This window comes from Podarcis filfolensis (genome assembly GCF_964270895.1).
Source record: "Podarcis filfolensis genome assembly, chromosome: Z".
NCBI classification, from domain to species: Eukaryota; Metazoa; Chordata; class Lepidosauria; order Squamata; family Lacertidae; genus Podarcis; species Podarcis filfolensis.
In genome coordinates, this window is record NC_139617.1 from 29,018,561 (window position 1) to 29,036,468 (window position 17,908).

Here is a 17,908-nt window from a genome sequence, read left to right on the forward strand (position 1 = left end):
ACCCAGAGTTCCCTCAATCTCTCTGCCACTGTTTTGCAACACACACACCCTACTGCTGACGAACGAGATACCCAATGAAGCTGGTTGGCTGTAGTTTCAAGATGAAAGAAAACACTTTAACTCACCTGATGCAAAAATATGCCACTCTTTCAAACCTTATTGAATGGAAGGTGGCAAGTAAGTAAATCAAACAAAATTTAAAAACCTTTCAGAATTCATTGCAATGAAACATGTGGTGGCGGCTGCTGGTTCAGATGTCTTTAAAGGGGGAAATATGACAAATGCATGAATAATTGGATGGAACCTCTGTCTTTAGAGGTACTGCACCACTGAGTTGCTGAAGGGCAACTTTTGTGTGTTTGCTAAAATTTCTGAGAATGTCAAGTCACACAGTTTGAAAGAATATACAGTGGTACCTCGGTTTAAGAACTTAATCTGTTCCGGAGGTCCGTTCTTAAACCGAGGGGCGCTTTCCCTAATGAGGCCTCCCGCTGCCAGTTCCCTTCCACCTTTTGGATTCCGTTCTTAGACCGAGGTAAAGTTTTCAAACCAAGACTCTATTTCCGGTTTTGTGGAGTTTGTAAACCGAATAGTTCATAAATAGGGCTGTTCTTAAACTGAGGTACCACTGTACATGGTGGGTATGGTTGATTTTTCTTCTGGAAACTTGCTTCAATTTCTTAAGTCTAAAACTACACTGAAGCTAACAAATATGAGAAGACAAAAAACAAGGGTGAATCTAGTCATACCACACTATTTTCTAGAAGATATTGTTGAACTTATCTAGAACCATACACACATCACATGAAAAGCATTTAATTCAAACCTACCTGAGCCAAGAAGCGGTACACAAACACTGGTTTATTTTGCCCAAAGCGATAAACCCTGAAAATACTCTGGATATCATATGATGGATTCCAAGAAGCATCAAAAATAATTACTCTATTTGCAGCCACCAGGTTTATTCCAAGGGATCCTGCTTTAGTAGAGATAATAAACAAACGGCCTCTGCAAAAAAGAGAGTAAATTTTAATTCCTCTCACAATCATTCCTAATTAATTTAAACAGATACTTCCCTCCCCTCCCCAAATCAAAGGAATATTCATTAGTTTGAGTGACAAAACAAGATGGTGGTTGTTTAAAAATGTGATATTATTGTGTTTTATTTTTGCAATATTTATAGTGTGTAGTATTTTTCATCTACTGGGAAATTCTCATGCCCATAGACATCCTTGTACCTTATTTCACATTGGCCCATAATTTAAATTTGTTGCTTAAGTGAAAACAACACTTGGCAGTTACTGTAGTAAATGCCACTTTGATGTCATAGTAAACCATGAGAGCAGGACGGAGCAGATGTGCCCATAAGGAGCTCCAAATCACCAAGCCATGTCTCAAGGTATCAGAACAGTTTGTCAAACTAAAAAGCAAAACAAAATTTTAACAGGCTGGGGTGATTGTTGGTCATACTGCTGAAGCAATCTACATTCTGTGGAAGACAGTTATAAATATACATCAAAAAGTTTGAGTGGAACACTTGAAATCTTGGAAAACTATATTTAGTGAAAGAGACTATGTGCACACAATACTAAACTCGTTTATCTGGGTTTTTTTCCTTTTCTTTTATCTGTATTTTATTTTGATGTTATGTCACTTTAAGGCAATTCTTTTTTGTATAAAACACCTAACAAATGCAATAAGAAACAAACATTGGGGGTGGTGTTAGTGCCGCATAGGTAAGCCTGATCAAAACTGAAGAAAGCATGGGGGTTGAATGCTCCCCGTCTCCCTGCAAAACTGCAAGTTACAATAAGGATTACATAAGGATTTATTTATTTTTTAGTTCAGCACTCACATGCAGAGGAATACTAGAGAGATTTACCTTACTATGGTCAAAAATTGTCTAAATCCACACATGTGTTGTGAACAGCAAGTTTGTCACATCAAAGGGCGGGACATGTGTCAGCACAAACCTATAATCAACTAACTCAACAGGAAGCCTTTAACGTAGCGACAGAAGCCCTTTCTTAAATGAAATCCAAACATCAAATGCATTTCTTCTCATTAAGAGAGGAAGTAACTAATTATGCCAGCAGCAGGGACCAAAGCAAGACCAGAAAAACAAGGACAGGAACTGAGTGGGTTAAAATAGGCCACAACTTTATTGATGGCAGATGGAACAGCAGGAACAGCAACCCCAAGTCTCAGAGTGCTGGACTGCTGCTGTTGCTAAGACGGCTATTGGGGAAGGACAGTTACTAAGAAAGTAGACAGTGTATGCTGCTCCACCCACTGTTGTCAACTAGAGTGTGGGGCAGGAATATCAGCCCCCAAATTGAACTGGCCCTTACCCCAAGGCCCCCAAAGGAGGGAGAGGAAGTCAAAAGGCACTGAACAATGCCTAGGATGGATCCCCAATAAAAGACCCAGGAGTTAATAAGAGGGGTGGGCAGGGAATTATGTCTTAGGTCTACTCCAAACCAACTACTAGCCAATGACAGGCTGGCTCAGAATAGTCACATGGACTCTGGGTGTAGTAGGATGGCCTAGCCCAACTGGGTCTTCCTGCTCTCCCGCCTTCTGCGTGGTCTGGTCCCAAAGGAGATTCTTGCCAAAGTCAGAATATGTATTAACTCTTCAAAATATTTTATTGAAATTAACTGTTTTTAAAATGTGCTTTAATCTAGTTTTTAGCTTATTGTCGATTTTAATTATTGTTTGAAGGTTATAATTTTTTTACAGGTAAATTGTTCTTTTTGTAAAGCATTTTGAGAGTTGCTTTTTTTAAAAAAATCAAGCGCTATATAAATTTTATGAAATAAATAAAGCAAGTGTGACTTGCTGCGGTTAAAGATTCAATATTAAACCTACTTACATGTAAGTTAATTCCCACTATTTTTATTTCCTGACAATGCAACACAGGCTTTTTCCTGGGCAAGTGAGTATAGGACTGCAGTCTGTGGCATTTATAAACTAGCTTGGGGGAACAAAGTGCCCCAGCACTAATGACTGCTTCACAGGGCTCATTTCCTAGATGCATTACAATGGTTGAAAAAGATATACTTTTATCACTTATATAAATTTACAAGCAGAAAAGGGTGTGGGTTTCTTTTACCTGACATTCGTTACATCATTAAATTCTTCAGCCCACTTCTTTCTTGATTGTGCTGTTGTAGAGCCATCTAAACGATAATAATCTATATTTCTGAACCATTTCCCTTCACCTAGGAATTAAAAAAAACAAATTATTATATATCAATTGAATAAGACATAGGGGCAAGTCTTATGCTTACCGACCCCCACAGTTCTTCCTCTTTAGCTTCCCTGCTGAGCAGCATAATCCAAATCTTTTGCCCACACTGTATCCCTGGAAGATGTGTTTACAAAGTCCAGTAAGATATATTTTCACAATCTAAAGAATTCACATTTATGGAAGGGATAGAAAGGCAAACTGTTCAAATTTGACTGACCCTATTTTGGAGAATAGGAGTCAGATGAAACCTACTGGAAGATAAGCAGGATTAGGAAAACATTTATTATGAATGAACTTAGTAAATAATGATATGGTTTATAAATTCAAATGCGAGCTGCTTGCATGATATGCATGCTTCAAACAAACAAAGTTGTGATGGAAAGCTTAGCTAGACCAGAGTTTAGTGGTGCAGTGCAGCAGAATTTCACCACGGTGCTTAGCTGGAGCCTCTCTCTGATTGGCTGTGGGTACAGCTAGCCACAGAAGGGTTGAGCTAGCACTTTGGGAAAAGAAAAGCAGTTCGAGGCGAGAGCTGCAGTTCTTGGCATTCAGCTTGATAGGAGTATACCTCCTGAACATCCACTCTGAGGAAAATATCTGCAGCCAAAGAAGAATAACTGGGAAGCTCAATTGGGGACAGGAAAAGAAGAGTTGTTACAGAACACTCTATATCTCAATACAGTAAGAAGGGAAGAGAACGTTTAGAGAAAGAGAAGAATCCCAAACCAGTTAGGAGAGGTATGGTGATCTCTTGATCTGCTTTAATGCTAGAGGAGCCTCTGGGTTGTGATTTATAGAAGACTGGGAAAGTGACAGAAAGTACCACCTTGGAGCCCAAGTATTAAAACCTAAGCTATAACACTCAACAGTTATCTTAATAAGCAGAAATCAAAAGAAGCTGTGTGTTTACCACCTTGTTTTGAAGCCTCTAACACACACAGTTTCTTGAAAGAATCCTATCTCCTAATACATCTTTTGTTTTACCAATTTTGTTCTGTAAAATCAAAACCTTTCTCCTTATTGAACTTCCTTAAGTTTCCAAGTACGAGTTTTTTGTTTAAAACCCAAAAATTAAACAGTACAGTGGTACCTCAGTTTAAGAACAGCCCTGTTTTCGAACTATTCCGTTTACAAACTCCACAAAACCGGAAGTAGTGTCCTAGTTTGTGAAGTTTACCTCGGTCTAAAAATGGAAGCCGAATGGTAGAAAGGCGGTGGCGGCGGGAGGCCTCATTAGGGAAAGCGCGCCTCAGTATAAGAATAGATTCGGTTTAAGAATGGACTTCCGGAAGGGATTAAGTTCGTAAACCGAAGTACAACTGTAAACTGAGGTACCACTGTAGTTAAAAAATGACTTGTCTCACAATTCTTCTAGTTCTGCAAATCTTGCATTTCTACACTTGCCTTTATATATAATAGGTTTGTCTTCTTCTTTGTCCCGGTTTGCCAACTCCAGAAAATCTTCTATCAAATCCAGTGATATCAGAGACTGGCTGAACACTAAGCTGAAAGTTGAGAAAAAGAGGAATAGTTACTAGTTTTCAATTTAACTAGCACACCAATTTGCCTCACCACTCTCAGTATCATTGACACACTTTATGGATATAAAGCAGAATGTTAATCTAAATCTGCCAATTCTAAAAAGCCAAGTCTGCTTAAAGCACAAATGCTTTGGAATCTTTCCAGAATGACTCTTACACTTTATCCCCGAGCTCCTCAGCCATGCGAAGAATTTCAAAAAGAAGCATCATCTTTCCAGAATGCTCCAACACTTCAGCATCTGCATCAGTGACAAAATCCTTGTACCAATCTGGAGCTGGGCTGCCTGGGTTGGAAGCACTTTTACCTATGGGAAAATACAAAAATCAAACAAACACCTTAATATATGTATCTTAAGACATTTCTCAGGGTTGTTGTTTTTTTTACTGTGGTAGATTTTATGCTGCTTTTATCCTGTTTTAAATGCCTGTAGCAGTAATGCTGTATGTTTTGCATCATGTATTTATGTCTGCTTTATTGACATATTTTCCATAAGGCATAAATCAGTAAGCAAAACTTTTTCAGCCTTGACTGCAAGAAATGCATTTCAAAAAAGCGAAAGGGAAACGTCTTCAATGTTGGTTTTAACTCAAAATTGCTTACCATGTTTTCTAATACAGTTAACACAGTATCTGGATAGCTTACACAGCTGTCATTTCCTCTGAAACATGAACCATTTACAACATTTGAAACTCTAATTACAGCAAGGGCTTAAAACTCTTCAGGAGAAGGCAATATTCCCCGAGCCCTGCCAGCTTGTGCTGGCCGGGGGGGGGGGGGCTTGCACACTTCTCTCCACCACACTTTTTCCACCACTCTCCCACTGTTCACAACTGGAGGGAATTCATGTTAGCTCCAAGAATGACATGATTTTCTGTTCTAATTTCTGCATATCAGTGGAGGCTTCTCATTAAGTGGAGGTGGTGCACTACCCATCCTAAACCCCCAGAGGGCTCTTTTTAAGGAACTCAAAGGCTAAGAAATCCCTATGCCAAATTCATAGAATCACAGAATTGTAGATATTCGAAGGGTCCTGAGGGTCATCTAGTCAAACCCCCACAATGCAGGAATCTCAACTAAAGCATTCAAGATAGATGGCCATCCAACGTCTGCTTAAAAACCTCCATTGAGGGAGACATGGGAGTCCATTCCACTGTATAAAAGCTCTTACTCTCACAAAGTTCTTCCTGATGGTTTAGTCGGAATCTCCTTTCTTGCAACTTGAAGCATTGCTTTGGGTCCTACCCTCTGGAGCAGGAGAAAACAAGCTTGGTCCATCTTCCATGTGACAGCCCTTTAGATGTTTGAAGATAGCTATCATATCTCCTCTTAGCCTCTTCTTTTCCATGTGAAACATACCCAACTCCCTCAACTGTTTCTCTTAAGGCTTGGTTTCCAGACCCTTGATCATCTTGGTCTCCCACTCCTCAGCATACATTCTAGCCTTTTAAAATTGTGGTGTCCAGAATTGGACACAGTACCCCAGGTGTAGTCTGGCCAAGGCAGAAGAGAATAGTACTATTTCTTCCCTTGATCTGGATGCTGTACTTCTGTTGATGCATCCAAAACAGCATTAGCTTTTTTTGCTGCTGCAACACACTGACTCATGTTCAGCTCGTTACCTACTGAGACCCGTAGAACATTTCCACATGCCACTACTGGCAAGCCAAATGTCCCCCATCTTATAATTTTAAAGTGGTTTTTCCTACCTAAGTATAGAACCTTACATTTGCCCCTGTTGAAAATTATTTTGTTAGTTTGGACCTAGTCTCCAATCTGTTAAGATCATATTGAATCCCGATTCTGTCTTCTGTGGCATTAGCTGCCCCTCACAGTTTGATGGTGTCTGCAAATTGGATGCTGCGTCATACTGCTGACTCATGTTAAGCATGACTTGTTTTTTGAGAAACACATGCTGGGTCTTAGTAACCACAGCATCCTTTTCTAAGTGCTCACAGAATGAGCATTTAATCATCTGTTCTATAACCTTTTCTGGTTTCAAATTCAAGCTCATCAATAGAAACTTGGGTCCTTTCTTCCCCTTTTAGGACATCTGCTCATCCCCAGTCTGCAGAGACTTCATCTGGCCATAAATAGACAGGCTCTACAAGCTCTACAAGAGTTAATCTACAAGCTCCTTTAGTACCATTGGGTCAGCTCATCAGACCCTGGAGATCTGAATTCATTTAAAGTAGCTAGCTGTTTCCTTACCAGCTATTTTCCTAGCTTGGGAGGAGGTCTGCTATTTAAAATTTAGTGAGGGAAAGGTTTAACTGTTGCACTCAGTTAGCTGTGATGCCTTTTGGACTGTGGAGCTATTTTGATGCGAAACTTTAGATCTGAGTTGAATTAAAATTGGAAAATACTGGAGGTCCATTAGCTATCTGCATTCCTTTCACTGTGATGACTTCCAACACATACACAAATACATCTACAAATTTATAACTTGATACAAGATTCCAGGGTTGACTTTATTTATGTTACCTACATTCTTTAGGCAGTACTATAAATATGTGGCTTTAATTTTGTGGCTTTAATTTTACTTCAGTTGTGTGTTACTTATTGTTAATTTTTTGGGGGGGGGGGGGAGTCTTGAAAACTTTGATATGGTTACTAATTGCAGCATGCTCCTCCACAGAATTCTTTCCTTGTATTATCTTACTGGTAGTCCAAAACACAGACTTGCTAAAAGTAAGATATACACATTAAGATGATCAAGGCACAAATATACCTTATGCTCTCCAAATTAAAGGTAAGAAGCCTGGGTGAAATTTTTTTGCCTGATGTCTGAAAACCGATAAGGATGGCACCCTTGGGGAAAGCATTCCACATGTAAAGAGTCAACAATGAAAAGGCCAGTTCTCATGTTGCTATGCTCCATACCTCCCTTGTATGGAATGCAAAGGGCATATGGAATACAGCAATCAAGTAACATCTTAAGGCCCTGGATAGTGTGGGGAAAGAAAACAGAGTTCATATAAGTGAGAGCTAATTTTAAGACAGAATTGTTTGTAATGCTCCCAACCTAATACACCTCTCCAGCCTGACTGGCAGACTGAGTTCAATAGATTGCACTTCCTAGAAAGAAGGCCTTAGATTGCAGTCCTTGATCACAATCCTAAAAGCATATGCATGAGCCATAACGCCCCCCCCCCAAAAAAAAAACACCTTCCCAGACTTGCTTTTCACTGAACTATCCTCATCTGCTTGGCTCCCTGGTACCTGCAATCATTGGTACCTGCTACGGACTGCTTTTTGTCATTTGGATGCTTTGATTACATCTTCAATTTTAATGCGCTTCCAGTCTCAAAGCCAAACTAGGAGGGATTCTGGCTGATCTGAAAAGTTAAACATATTATCTGTCCCAAGCACATACTAAATAGTATCTCTAATGAGGAAAGGGGTGCAAAGGAGGGGGGATGTATGCAACTTTTCCCTACCCACCAGCCCTTCCCATACAATCTGTCACCTTTAGACATTTTTCTCCTTAGAGAAGCTGCAATTATCAAATGTTAGTTCAGCTGGGAGAGAAGCTGCAAGGGACAGTTCTGCAATCCTCTCTCAAGCAGTCCTTTTGGAAGTTTAAAAAATTGCTTTAATGCCGTTTTAACACATTCTACTTCAGGTTGCCTTTTAAAAATATTCAAAAGTTACAGCTGGTGAAAAATCAGGTGACCCAACTAATCTCTGGTGTCAGCTTTTTGGACCTTATGACACTACATTCCTGTTTAATTTTTACTGGTTTCCAGTTTATTTCCAGGCCCAATTCAAAATGCTACTTAATACCAATAAAATTCTTAGATGGATGGAACCCAGATATTTGAAGGACCTTTTGTTCCTGCATGAACAAGTCTACAAACTGCATTCACCCTTAGAAGCTTTGCTATGTGTTTTGCCACTGAGAATATGGGGTGCAATGTTTTCAGTCATCGCACCAAAACCTCCCAAGAGAAATCAGAATGATTTCCCCATTAATTGCTTTCAGGAAGGTAGTAAAAACATCTCTCTTCCATCTTTGGTTTATTTTACTTTAATAGATTCATAAGCTGCCTTTCAAAAACCATTCACCCCCAGAAACAGAAACTACTACCTTTATGCAACTACCGGCTTGTTTTAACCCTCTCTGATTTTGTATGATTTACATTTTGATTGTGCTGATTTAATCTAAGCTTTGTGGGCCCTTCTGAGAGCTGAAAAGGCAGTGTTTAAAATGCAGGATGAATCACAGTTGTATGGATGAAAGAAGATCATTATGGGCCTGCACTGGAAGTGTTTCAAGTTTTGTAAATTACTTGGAAGCATAACTTACATCAAACTAATAATATTTTTTACTGAGGGAGGGCTTTACCCAGAAAGGTGTCGTATAAGTACTTTTTGACTGACTGATTTACTTTGTTTAAAACATTTTTTAAACACTTCAGGTTACAAACACTTCAGGTTACAGGCTCCGCTAACCCAGGTTAAGAACTTTACTTCAGGATGAGAACAGAAATCGCGTGCCGGCAGCACAGCAGCAGCGGGAGGCCTCATTAGCTAAAGTGGTACCTCAGGTTAAGAACTGTTTCAGGTTAAGAATGGACCTCCGGAACGAATTAAGTACATAACCAGAGATACCACTGTATAATAAGCTGATATTTTGAGTGAGCTTCAGAGTAGGACACCCAACATTATCGTTTCTACTCCAGTCCTGTATGGTGAATTTCCTCTGCAATGGTGTCTAAATTTTGAAATTTAGCTGAAATCCCTCATTACCTTCATCTGTCTTTGCAATGGCTGGAGGATTGTTTATTGGTTCTTCTATGTTTCCTTCTCCACCTCCACGAGATCTTGAATTCCAGACTTTAATCACTTCAACATCATTATCACTTCCACTTTCACTGCTGCTACTCTCCTTTTTTTTACCCTTCGATTTTTTCTTCCTATAAGCATAACATTTGATGCTCATTATTATAAAAAAAACCTTGCAAAGTTGGGGTGTTTTTTTTGGGGGGGGGGTTGTATGTTGTTGTTGTTGTTGTTGTTGTTGTTGTTGTTGTTGTTAAAAAATGTAATTCTACAACAAACACAAATTTCACCAGCTCAGAGTAAATACATTTACAGTTTATGTGGAACGGTTCAACTTACTTGATCTCTTCCTCAGAGCTTAAGCTCACTGATGTTTCATCAGAATCAGAAGCTATGAATTCATCAAGACTATCTTCATCAAAATAGCCCTGAACAAAACACCAAATTGCATATTTTTAGAAGAGAAGTTTAGCTGTCCTTGCTTAAGCGTTTAGAACATCTGTTCACTCATCTGAACAATGCCAGGGTGAGCAAGGGACTATTTTGGTAATGACAAAACACATAGGAAAAATGGTTAACAGTTACAACTAAAATATATTAAAAAAAATAACTAGCTGTCATGCCGAAAATAAATTTCAATTATTTCAGTGAAACTGTCTAGGACTTGGCATGTCTCACTGAAGCTTTCATTAGAGACAGACAGATGTGATTTACCTTATTTTCTTTGCTAATATAGTCCAGCTGCAAGCACCAAGGATGAGTCCAAATTCTGCTTAACATCTGGAAATCTTGGAAGAGCTTAGCTCCAGCTTTGCCTCTTCCACCTTCACTGCTGTTGCCGACACCTGACAATAGAGTTCAGAAGTTAAACTAAAATATTCATACTTGAAGTAAGCCAAATTAGCATTTGCTTCTTAAAAATACATCTCTCCTGCCCTCCTCTCTCTCTCACAAGCTTCTTCCACAGATACATCTCTTGTAACAGAGGAAGTTATTTAAATGACTGAATCAACATTTTCTTCTGCTTAAATTCTTAAAATTTTATAATTCCTGCTGTTCCTCATATTTAATAATCTGTAACAACATATCTACACACATGCTGTTTAATTTCTTGGCAGTAAGTTTTGGAGCTTATATGTTTCTAAATTCCAGTTTCTGGAAACCATGTGGAGTGGGTGGGTCTTGCGCTTCGGTCTTGCTTGCAAGATTCTCACAGACATCTGGTTGGCCACTGTGAGAGCAGGGCTCATTAGTAGGACTAGAAGGCCTACTGCCCTGATCCAGAAAGTTCTTTTTACTATCTTAACTAAATGCCAGCTTTATTTCTATGGACTTAAACCTGGTTTAAAAATATAAAACTGAATACTATATCCCTGACGGATGTTTGTCTGGGCTGCAAATTATAAGAAAGTCTATAAACATGGTGTTTTTAAGTATCAGAAATGTTAAAATTATTGGACCTTAACATTTTAAGCTGTGGTCTATAATTGTTATTCAATAATGATCAGAGAAGTATAGCTTTTCTGGATATTAAGCAGCAACACTGGTGAGATATAAATCTAATTCAGAAAACAACATAAAATGTCTATTTAACAATTCCCTAAGTGGCAGAGATTATGGAAATAAACCCAAAGAAATAATGAATTAGCTTATCTACAGTGCCTCAAAAATTCTGAGTATGTAAATGCTATAAAAATACTTTAGCTTGTGCAACATTCAGTATATTGGTGGTATTTTTCCCAACATCTTAAAAATGTAACAATTCCTTCTTAATTGTGCATATTGGTGTACTTGGGCTTGCCACTCCTCCTCACATTGCTCACCAGCCCTGCCAGCCCGCACACCCTTTTTGCCAGCCCCCTCCATTTACATCTGGCCAAGAGGGTTTGAAATTAGCAGGGTGCCAGGAGCATTTTGCGTCTAAAGATTCTCCATTTGTGAGCACCCCCAAAAGACTGGGTGCCATTTTTTTTGTGCCTGGCTGACACTCAAGGATTACTGTCATGTATGTGCTTTGAAGCCTCAAAGTATATTTTAAAGATAGACAATATGTTAAGGAATTTAACAAAAAAAGCGTAGAGAGCTTGGGAAACTGGAGTATGGTACCAATTTTTTATTGTCAGCAGCAAATTAAACATGTATTAACCATTTCTGCTAAAAATGTGATATTAACAATGTGTCACTTATGTGAATTGCTTATCAGTTCACGCTTATCACAATAATAAATATAAAGTGTTGCTGTCCCCCCAGTGGCAACTAGACATTCTGTTTTGGCACCCACAACCCAGGTCCCAGAAGCCATTTGGTTTCTAGCTTTTCTATCGCAGTTTCTAACACTGCTGGCCAACCCTGCTCCCACTAAACCTCGTCCAATCCTCCCTCACTTAACATCTCAACTTCTCCCTTTACACCTTGCCCTACAAAAACATTCCCTTCACAGCTTGTCCAAAAATTCAAGCTCCCTTTCAGAGCTCATTCCCATAATATCCTTCCCCCCATTCCCTCACAGTATGTCACACTTTGCTCACACTTTGCTCAGCCCACCTTCCCCCATAGCTTTTCCAATCCCCCTCCTCTCATGCCCTTAAAAGTTCACTCAACCCCAACCCTGAATCATTTTAGAGCTTGTCCCATTCCTGCCCCCCGCCCCAGCAACCTTGCTGACAGAGGGAGGGGGGGAATGGAGAAAGATTTCCTCTCCTTCATTCCGCACTCTCCCATCAGTGGCAGCAACAGTGCAGGAAGACTACCAGTCTTGGATACATTCATACTCAATCACCAGCACAACAATAAAGGAGTCCAAATATAATATAGAGATACACTCTACAAGGGGTAGGGAAACCCATATGAATGGAAGTTCAGTATGATCTAAGGCAGCCCTTAAACAGAGAATTCTCCAAGCCCAATAAACTGAAGAGGACCTTGGAGACAATCTAGTTCAATGCTCTTCCTAATATAGTTAATCCTGACCTAGAGTATTCCTAACAGATGGCTGTCCAGCCTCTGCTTGAAGACCTCTAGCCAGGGAAATCCCACAATTTCTCTAGCTCATTGGTTCCATTGCCAAGCTACTCTTACTGACAAGACATATATTCTCACGTTCAACTAATATCTATTCTCCTATAACCTAAGCCAATTAGACCTAGTTCTGTCCTCTGGGGCAGAAAATCAAGGTTCTGCTGTGCGAGAGCCCTCAGTCTTGTCTTGTCCAGGCTAAACATACCCAGTTGTTTTTCATACCTTGACCACCTTTCACTGCCTTGAGGGATTTGATCGTGCAATCCTGGATTACACACACTCAATTTTTCGCTAATAGGCATTATCAAAATGTGCTGCCCACATGGGCTACCTATGGGTCCAGCGAATAAGTGCAAATCCACTTCCATACCACACACCGTCAACAAGATCCCATGGATCAGCTCCTTGTTGGCATTAAAATCTGACGACAATAACTGACTTAAACTTTCAAAGCAGCCTTTCCCCTGAATGCCGGCTGAACACAGAAACTGCAGCATTTCACATGCAGGGTCTAAACTTTGAGGCTAGTGTAGAAATTTAACAAAACTGTCACAGCAAAAAGCCTCTGGACAGTTAGACCTGCATCCACACATAGAGCTCAAGGATGCAATGGAATCAAATAAAATAAAGCCCAAAGTGATAATGGACTAGCACTTACCTGTTAGATTATCCAAGTAGAACTGATACAGTTTACACTGAAGAGGAGTCATTCTAACAGCCAGAACATATTCATATTTTGGTGGCAGGAACTTTGTTAATGCTGTATAATCTTTCCTCTGCAAATTGTAAGTATTTTTTTAATGTGCCATAGAATATTGTTATAGAATAGTACAATTAGCAAACCAACTAAACATTGGACAGCTCCAAAATCTAAACTACAGAAAACAAAACTTGGTGAAAGACATTTATAATGTAGGAATCCGCAATCCAGAATTCAAATGTTTATCACATAATAATTTCTTTTGCTGGTAGCCATGTGTCCGACCTTGTGGCCCCCTTGACCCCTGTCCCTCCTGGCTTACTAAATCCAGCAGAGGTGGGGTGACTTGTTGGGTGCAGAGTGTGATGAACACTTTGCTAGTGAAGGGGTGGTCCCTGCTGCACTGAAAGAGGCAGTGCTGCAACTGCTCCTAAACATATCAGCCCTGGACCGTTTGGATTGGAATAGCTATTGGCCAGTTTCCAATACCCCCACCCTCATTTTAGAGAATGTGGTGGATAGCACTGTGGTGGGGCAGCTGGAGGCATTCTTGGAGAACACAGATTATTTAGCTCCATTCCAATCTGGGTTCAGGCCTGGCCACGAGACTGTGTCACCCTGGTTTGCCCTGATGAATGACGTCTGCTCCATAACATCTGGATCAGGAGAGGCAGTGCGGTCCCTGGGCATAGTAGTGAAATGGATGAGGGAAAACAAGCTGAGCTTGAATCCTGGCAATATGGAAGAACTATGGGCAAGCAGCTCCTATGTCTGAGAAATTGATCAGTTGCCTACTCTGGATGAAGTTACACTCTCCCTGAAGTTCAGTTTTGAAGTGCTTCTGACACTGTAGGTTCAGATAACCTCAATGGCTATAGGTTCCTTTTACCAACTGCAGCTGGTTCAACAGCTACAGTCATTCCTGGACCTGGCTACAGTAGTTAAGGCATTGGTTACTTCCAATACTAGATTACTGAAGTGCTCTATGTTGGACTTCTCTTGCACTTGATCTGGAAACTGCAGTTAGTGCAGAATGCTGCAGCATGACCGATGACAGGAGTGAGGCCTTGTCAGGATATAACATCTGTGCTCAGAGATCAGCACTGAATGCAGCTTTGCTACCAGAGCAAGTTCAAGGTGTTATTATTAGGATATAAAACCCCCTAACAACTGGGGGCAGTTTAAGTATGAAATTATCCCACCCCACATGTGCCCACTTTGATTGGCAGAACTGGCACTACTACAGCTGCCACATAATACCTGTTCCACAATTTTAAGAACTCACCAATCATATAGTGTAGCAACACCTGCACTTTGGAACTCCCTGCCCATTGAACCTTTTTCGGTGCCTGCTAAAAGCTTTCCTGTTTAGACAAGCCTACCCAGATGCATTGAGGTAATTTTAATCTGTTTTGGTATTTTAACTTTTGTATGTACAGTATTTAAAATATTGTTATTTTTACTCAATTTTCTTTTTTCTTTTGTAAACTCTTTGAGGTTTTCTACAATCAATCAGTGTATAAATTTTATGAAATAAGTAAATTTTGTAAATCATAAAGCTGCATCCTATACTCCATTATAAGCCACTGTGACAACTTATAGTGATTTTTCTTTTCTTTTTTCTGCAAATTCCTATTGTCATTAAAGAACTGAAAGAAGTGTATCTTTGGTCAATACAAATAAACAGAATTCAAAAGCTGTTAAAAGTTAAGTAATCCTTAACTCTCAAATTGCAAGGCAATAAAAAAACAAAGATTCACATACCTGAACACATCCATTTAACATTTCATACAAGATGTGGGCACGTTTTTTCATCACCCTGACATCAGCCAGGGTAGAGTCCGCACACTGACCATTCTGGATGGGATTTATAAATCGATTTCGGAACTCCTTAATTGACCCAAGCAAATTCTCCTTGATAAAATTAACCATGCAGTGATCTAAGGAACCACAAATTAAACTTTAGCTATATAGGTTTCTATGCCAAAATAGCTTCCATGAAATATTTTTTAAATGCACCATGTCATTTCCTATTTGGCAAGCAAGTTCAAAAGAAAACTGTTTAAAGGGGCACTACAATCTTGTACTCTGCATACATTAATACTTCTGGAAGCCCTGGAGGGTCCAGCTAGGACTCTCCTCTCTGCCTACTGCAAAGCTCTTCCAGGCATCCAGTTCAATCACACCATTTATGAGCAGGTGACGCACTCCAGTCCCTTCCTTTCAAGACCTCCGGTCTGCATATTGCAGATGCAGGAGTTGGGTACACAGGGGAGAGCACACTCTGTGGGACAAATAGAGTATATGTGCATGAGCATGCATATTGGGACCAAACAAAAGATCATTTGAATCCCGCCCTTCCATGGCACAGGATTGTAGCCTTGCCTGCTTTGCAGACTATGTCAAACCCGGTAAGTATACAATGCTTGCATACCCATATTAAATCACATGAAGTCTATTGCTAAACAAAGACAGGGATTAAACCTAAGCAAAGTTCTCTCAGGCATATTTGATAATTTGATAAATGTGAATTCAAAAGCTATCTGAAGATAGCTATCTGAATTCAAAAGGTATCTGAAGAAGTGTGCATGCACACGAAAGCTCATACCAAGAACTAACTTAGTTGGTCTTTAAGGTGCTACTGGAAGGAAAAAAATTTTTTTTGTTTTGACTATGGCAGACCAACACGGCTACCTATCTGTAACTTGATAAATGTGGTAACACTGTGCAGGTAATAACAGGTGAAGCACAGGCACATGTTTAAAAAAACACCATGCACTGTATCCAACCAATTTTTGCCGAAAGTAGACCCAGTAAGTTTACTGGACCTAAATTAGTAAAGTTTAATAATTTCAATGGATCTACTCTGAGTGTGACTGACAAAGGAAATAACTGAATACACCTGAGGATTACAAGTGAAGAAGAAAATCAAGGCTTCAGGAATACTCACTTCCTCATATTAACAAGGCTTTTAAATTTTATTTTACTGAAATCACAGACATATATAAAGTAGATGTTCAGGCAGGAAAGAAAAAACTGAGGGGGCTGCACCTGGCTCCCAGAGTTCTTTGCTCTCCCGCGTCCATCATGTGTTGAGGGATGATACCCAACCCATTCAGGTCATCAGCAACCAACTCAAATTGTACTTACATTCTATGAGGTTGTTTTGCAATGGAGTTCCTGTAAGAATGATCCTCCTCCTGGATCTTATAGAATTCATAGCTTTAGAAACAGCAGATGCTTCATTTTTCAGTATGTGTCCTTCATCACATATGACAAAGTCAGGGCCTGGTTTAAAAAAGGGCGGGGGGGAGCCTACTTTAAATCTTGCTGATACCAAGAAGAAATACTTGACAGGCTTCTTACAAACATGCAGCTTAACTGCCACTTCTACTTTGATCCAGAGGTAACTACACCTACAAAAGGGAAGCATATGTGCAGTCTTTTGATGTGGCAAAACATTCACTCATGAGAGTCCAGATGGAAGGGGGAAGTTCTCTATCTGCCCTGTACTGCCATGGCACCTCTGTGCTCAAAGTAAGATCTTGCAAGGAACTGCTCATGTGCAACAGCTTTTCAATGTGCATAATGTGACCCTCCTGAACGTGGTAGAAGATTACTGGGTATTTCATACTAGCTATGATTTTCCTTGGCATTTTCTCAAATAGAAAACAAGAGGATTGCCTTTGGTAGTTTTTAATGCCTATAGGCCAGAAAGGCAAGATAAACATGATAATCACAACTTTAATAGATATATGCAAGAAACAACATCACTTGATCCAACAGCTTATTGAACATTATGTGTTGGTCCACGGATTACAAAACACAGCGTTCTGTAGCAATTCCCTTGAAAAGTGTCCCAAGAAATTAACCATGCAGATTCTCTCTAGCAGTATTTCTCAAAATGCATTTATAATTCCAGGCTATACCACCATCTACTGGAACCTAGAAATAAAGTCAATCTTGAATATAATCCTGTAAAAATGATCGTTCTCCATAATTAATTTTCAGCAATATCCGGGTCAAGTTAGCAAGATGGGCAACACCTTATACAAAACTATGTCTTGCAGTTAACCATTTCTCCAAGCTGAAAAAAATGCCACCTGGCAGATCTATTCAGTACATTACCCTTAACCTACAGGTACATGTTAGTAGATGGGCAGTCATTAGGTGACAAGGCACCCTCAAGTATTGGAGGGAGGGTAGACAAATATATGGGGGAAACTAAAGCAAAAATGTAAACAAGGCAATAGGTCCTACATACTCAGGGGACTCCATTGGTACACATGAATGCACAGAGATACAATATAGTCACAGACCATGATGGAAAATGGAAATGAAGAGATTATGATGAGATCAAAGACCACTTTCAGAGTTGGTCACATTAACGACAACTATATGAAACACATAAAAAAGACAGCAAGAAAGGATTCAGTTACACAAGATCTAGGTTTCAAACGGAAGTGATCGAAGGGAAAGTGAAATTACTGAAGGCCGCATAGAGCATATTATTAGAATGGGAGACGAAAGATGAAGAGGTAAAATCAGTTATGATTAAATGGGCACAAGATGTAGGTCACAACATTATGATGGAAGATTGGGGGAAATTATGG

At 39.7% G+C, this 17,908-nt stretch overlaps 1 protein-coding gene across 11 annotated transcripts in view; it reads right to left on the reverse strand.

Annotated features, from left to right (window-relative positions):
* ATRX (ATRX chromatin remodeler) overlaps positions 1-17,908 on the reverse strand; it is a 91,875-nt gene that overhangs the window by 12,661 nt on the left and 61,306 nt on the right. For 9 of the 11 annotated variants that reach the window (XM_083596232.1, XM_083596230.1, XM_083596231.1 and 6 more), the window contains 10 exons: positions 16,446-16,583; positions 15,060-15,235; positions 13,254-13,371; positions 10,292-10,422; positions 9,917-10,005; positions 9,545-9,711; positions 4,952-5,099; positions 4,658-4,758; positions 3,116-3,224; positions 831-1,008 (listed from right to left, as the gene is read on the reverse strand). In XM_083596232.1, the coding sequence (XP_083452358.1) occupies positions 831-1,008; positions 3,116-3,224; positions 4,658-4,758; positions 4,952-5,099; positions 9,545-9,711; positions 9,917-10,005; positions 10,292-10,422; positions 13,254-13,371; positions 15,060-15,235; positions 16,446-16,583 (1,355 nt within the window). Of the gene's footprint in view, positions 1-830; positions 1,009-3,115; positions 3,225-4,651; positions 4,759-4,951; positions 5,100-9,544; positions 9,712-9,916; positions 10,006-10,291; positions 10,423-13,253; positions 13,372-15,059; positions 15,236-16,445; positions 16,584-17,908 lie in introns of all 11 variants that reach the window. The other 2 variants (XM_083596228.1, XM_083596229.1) reach the window with 1 other exon arrangement.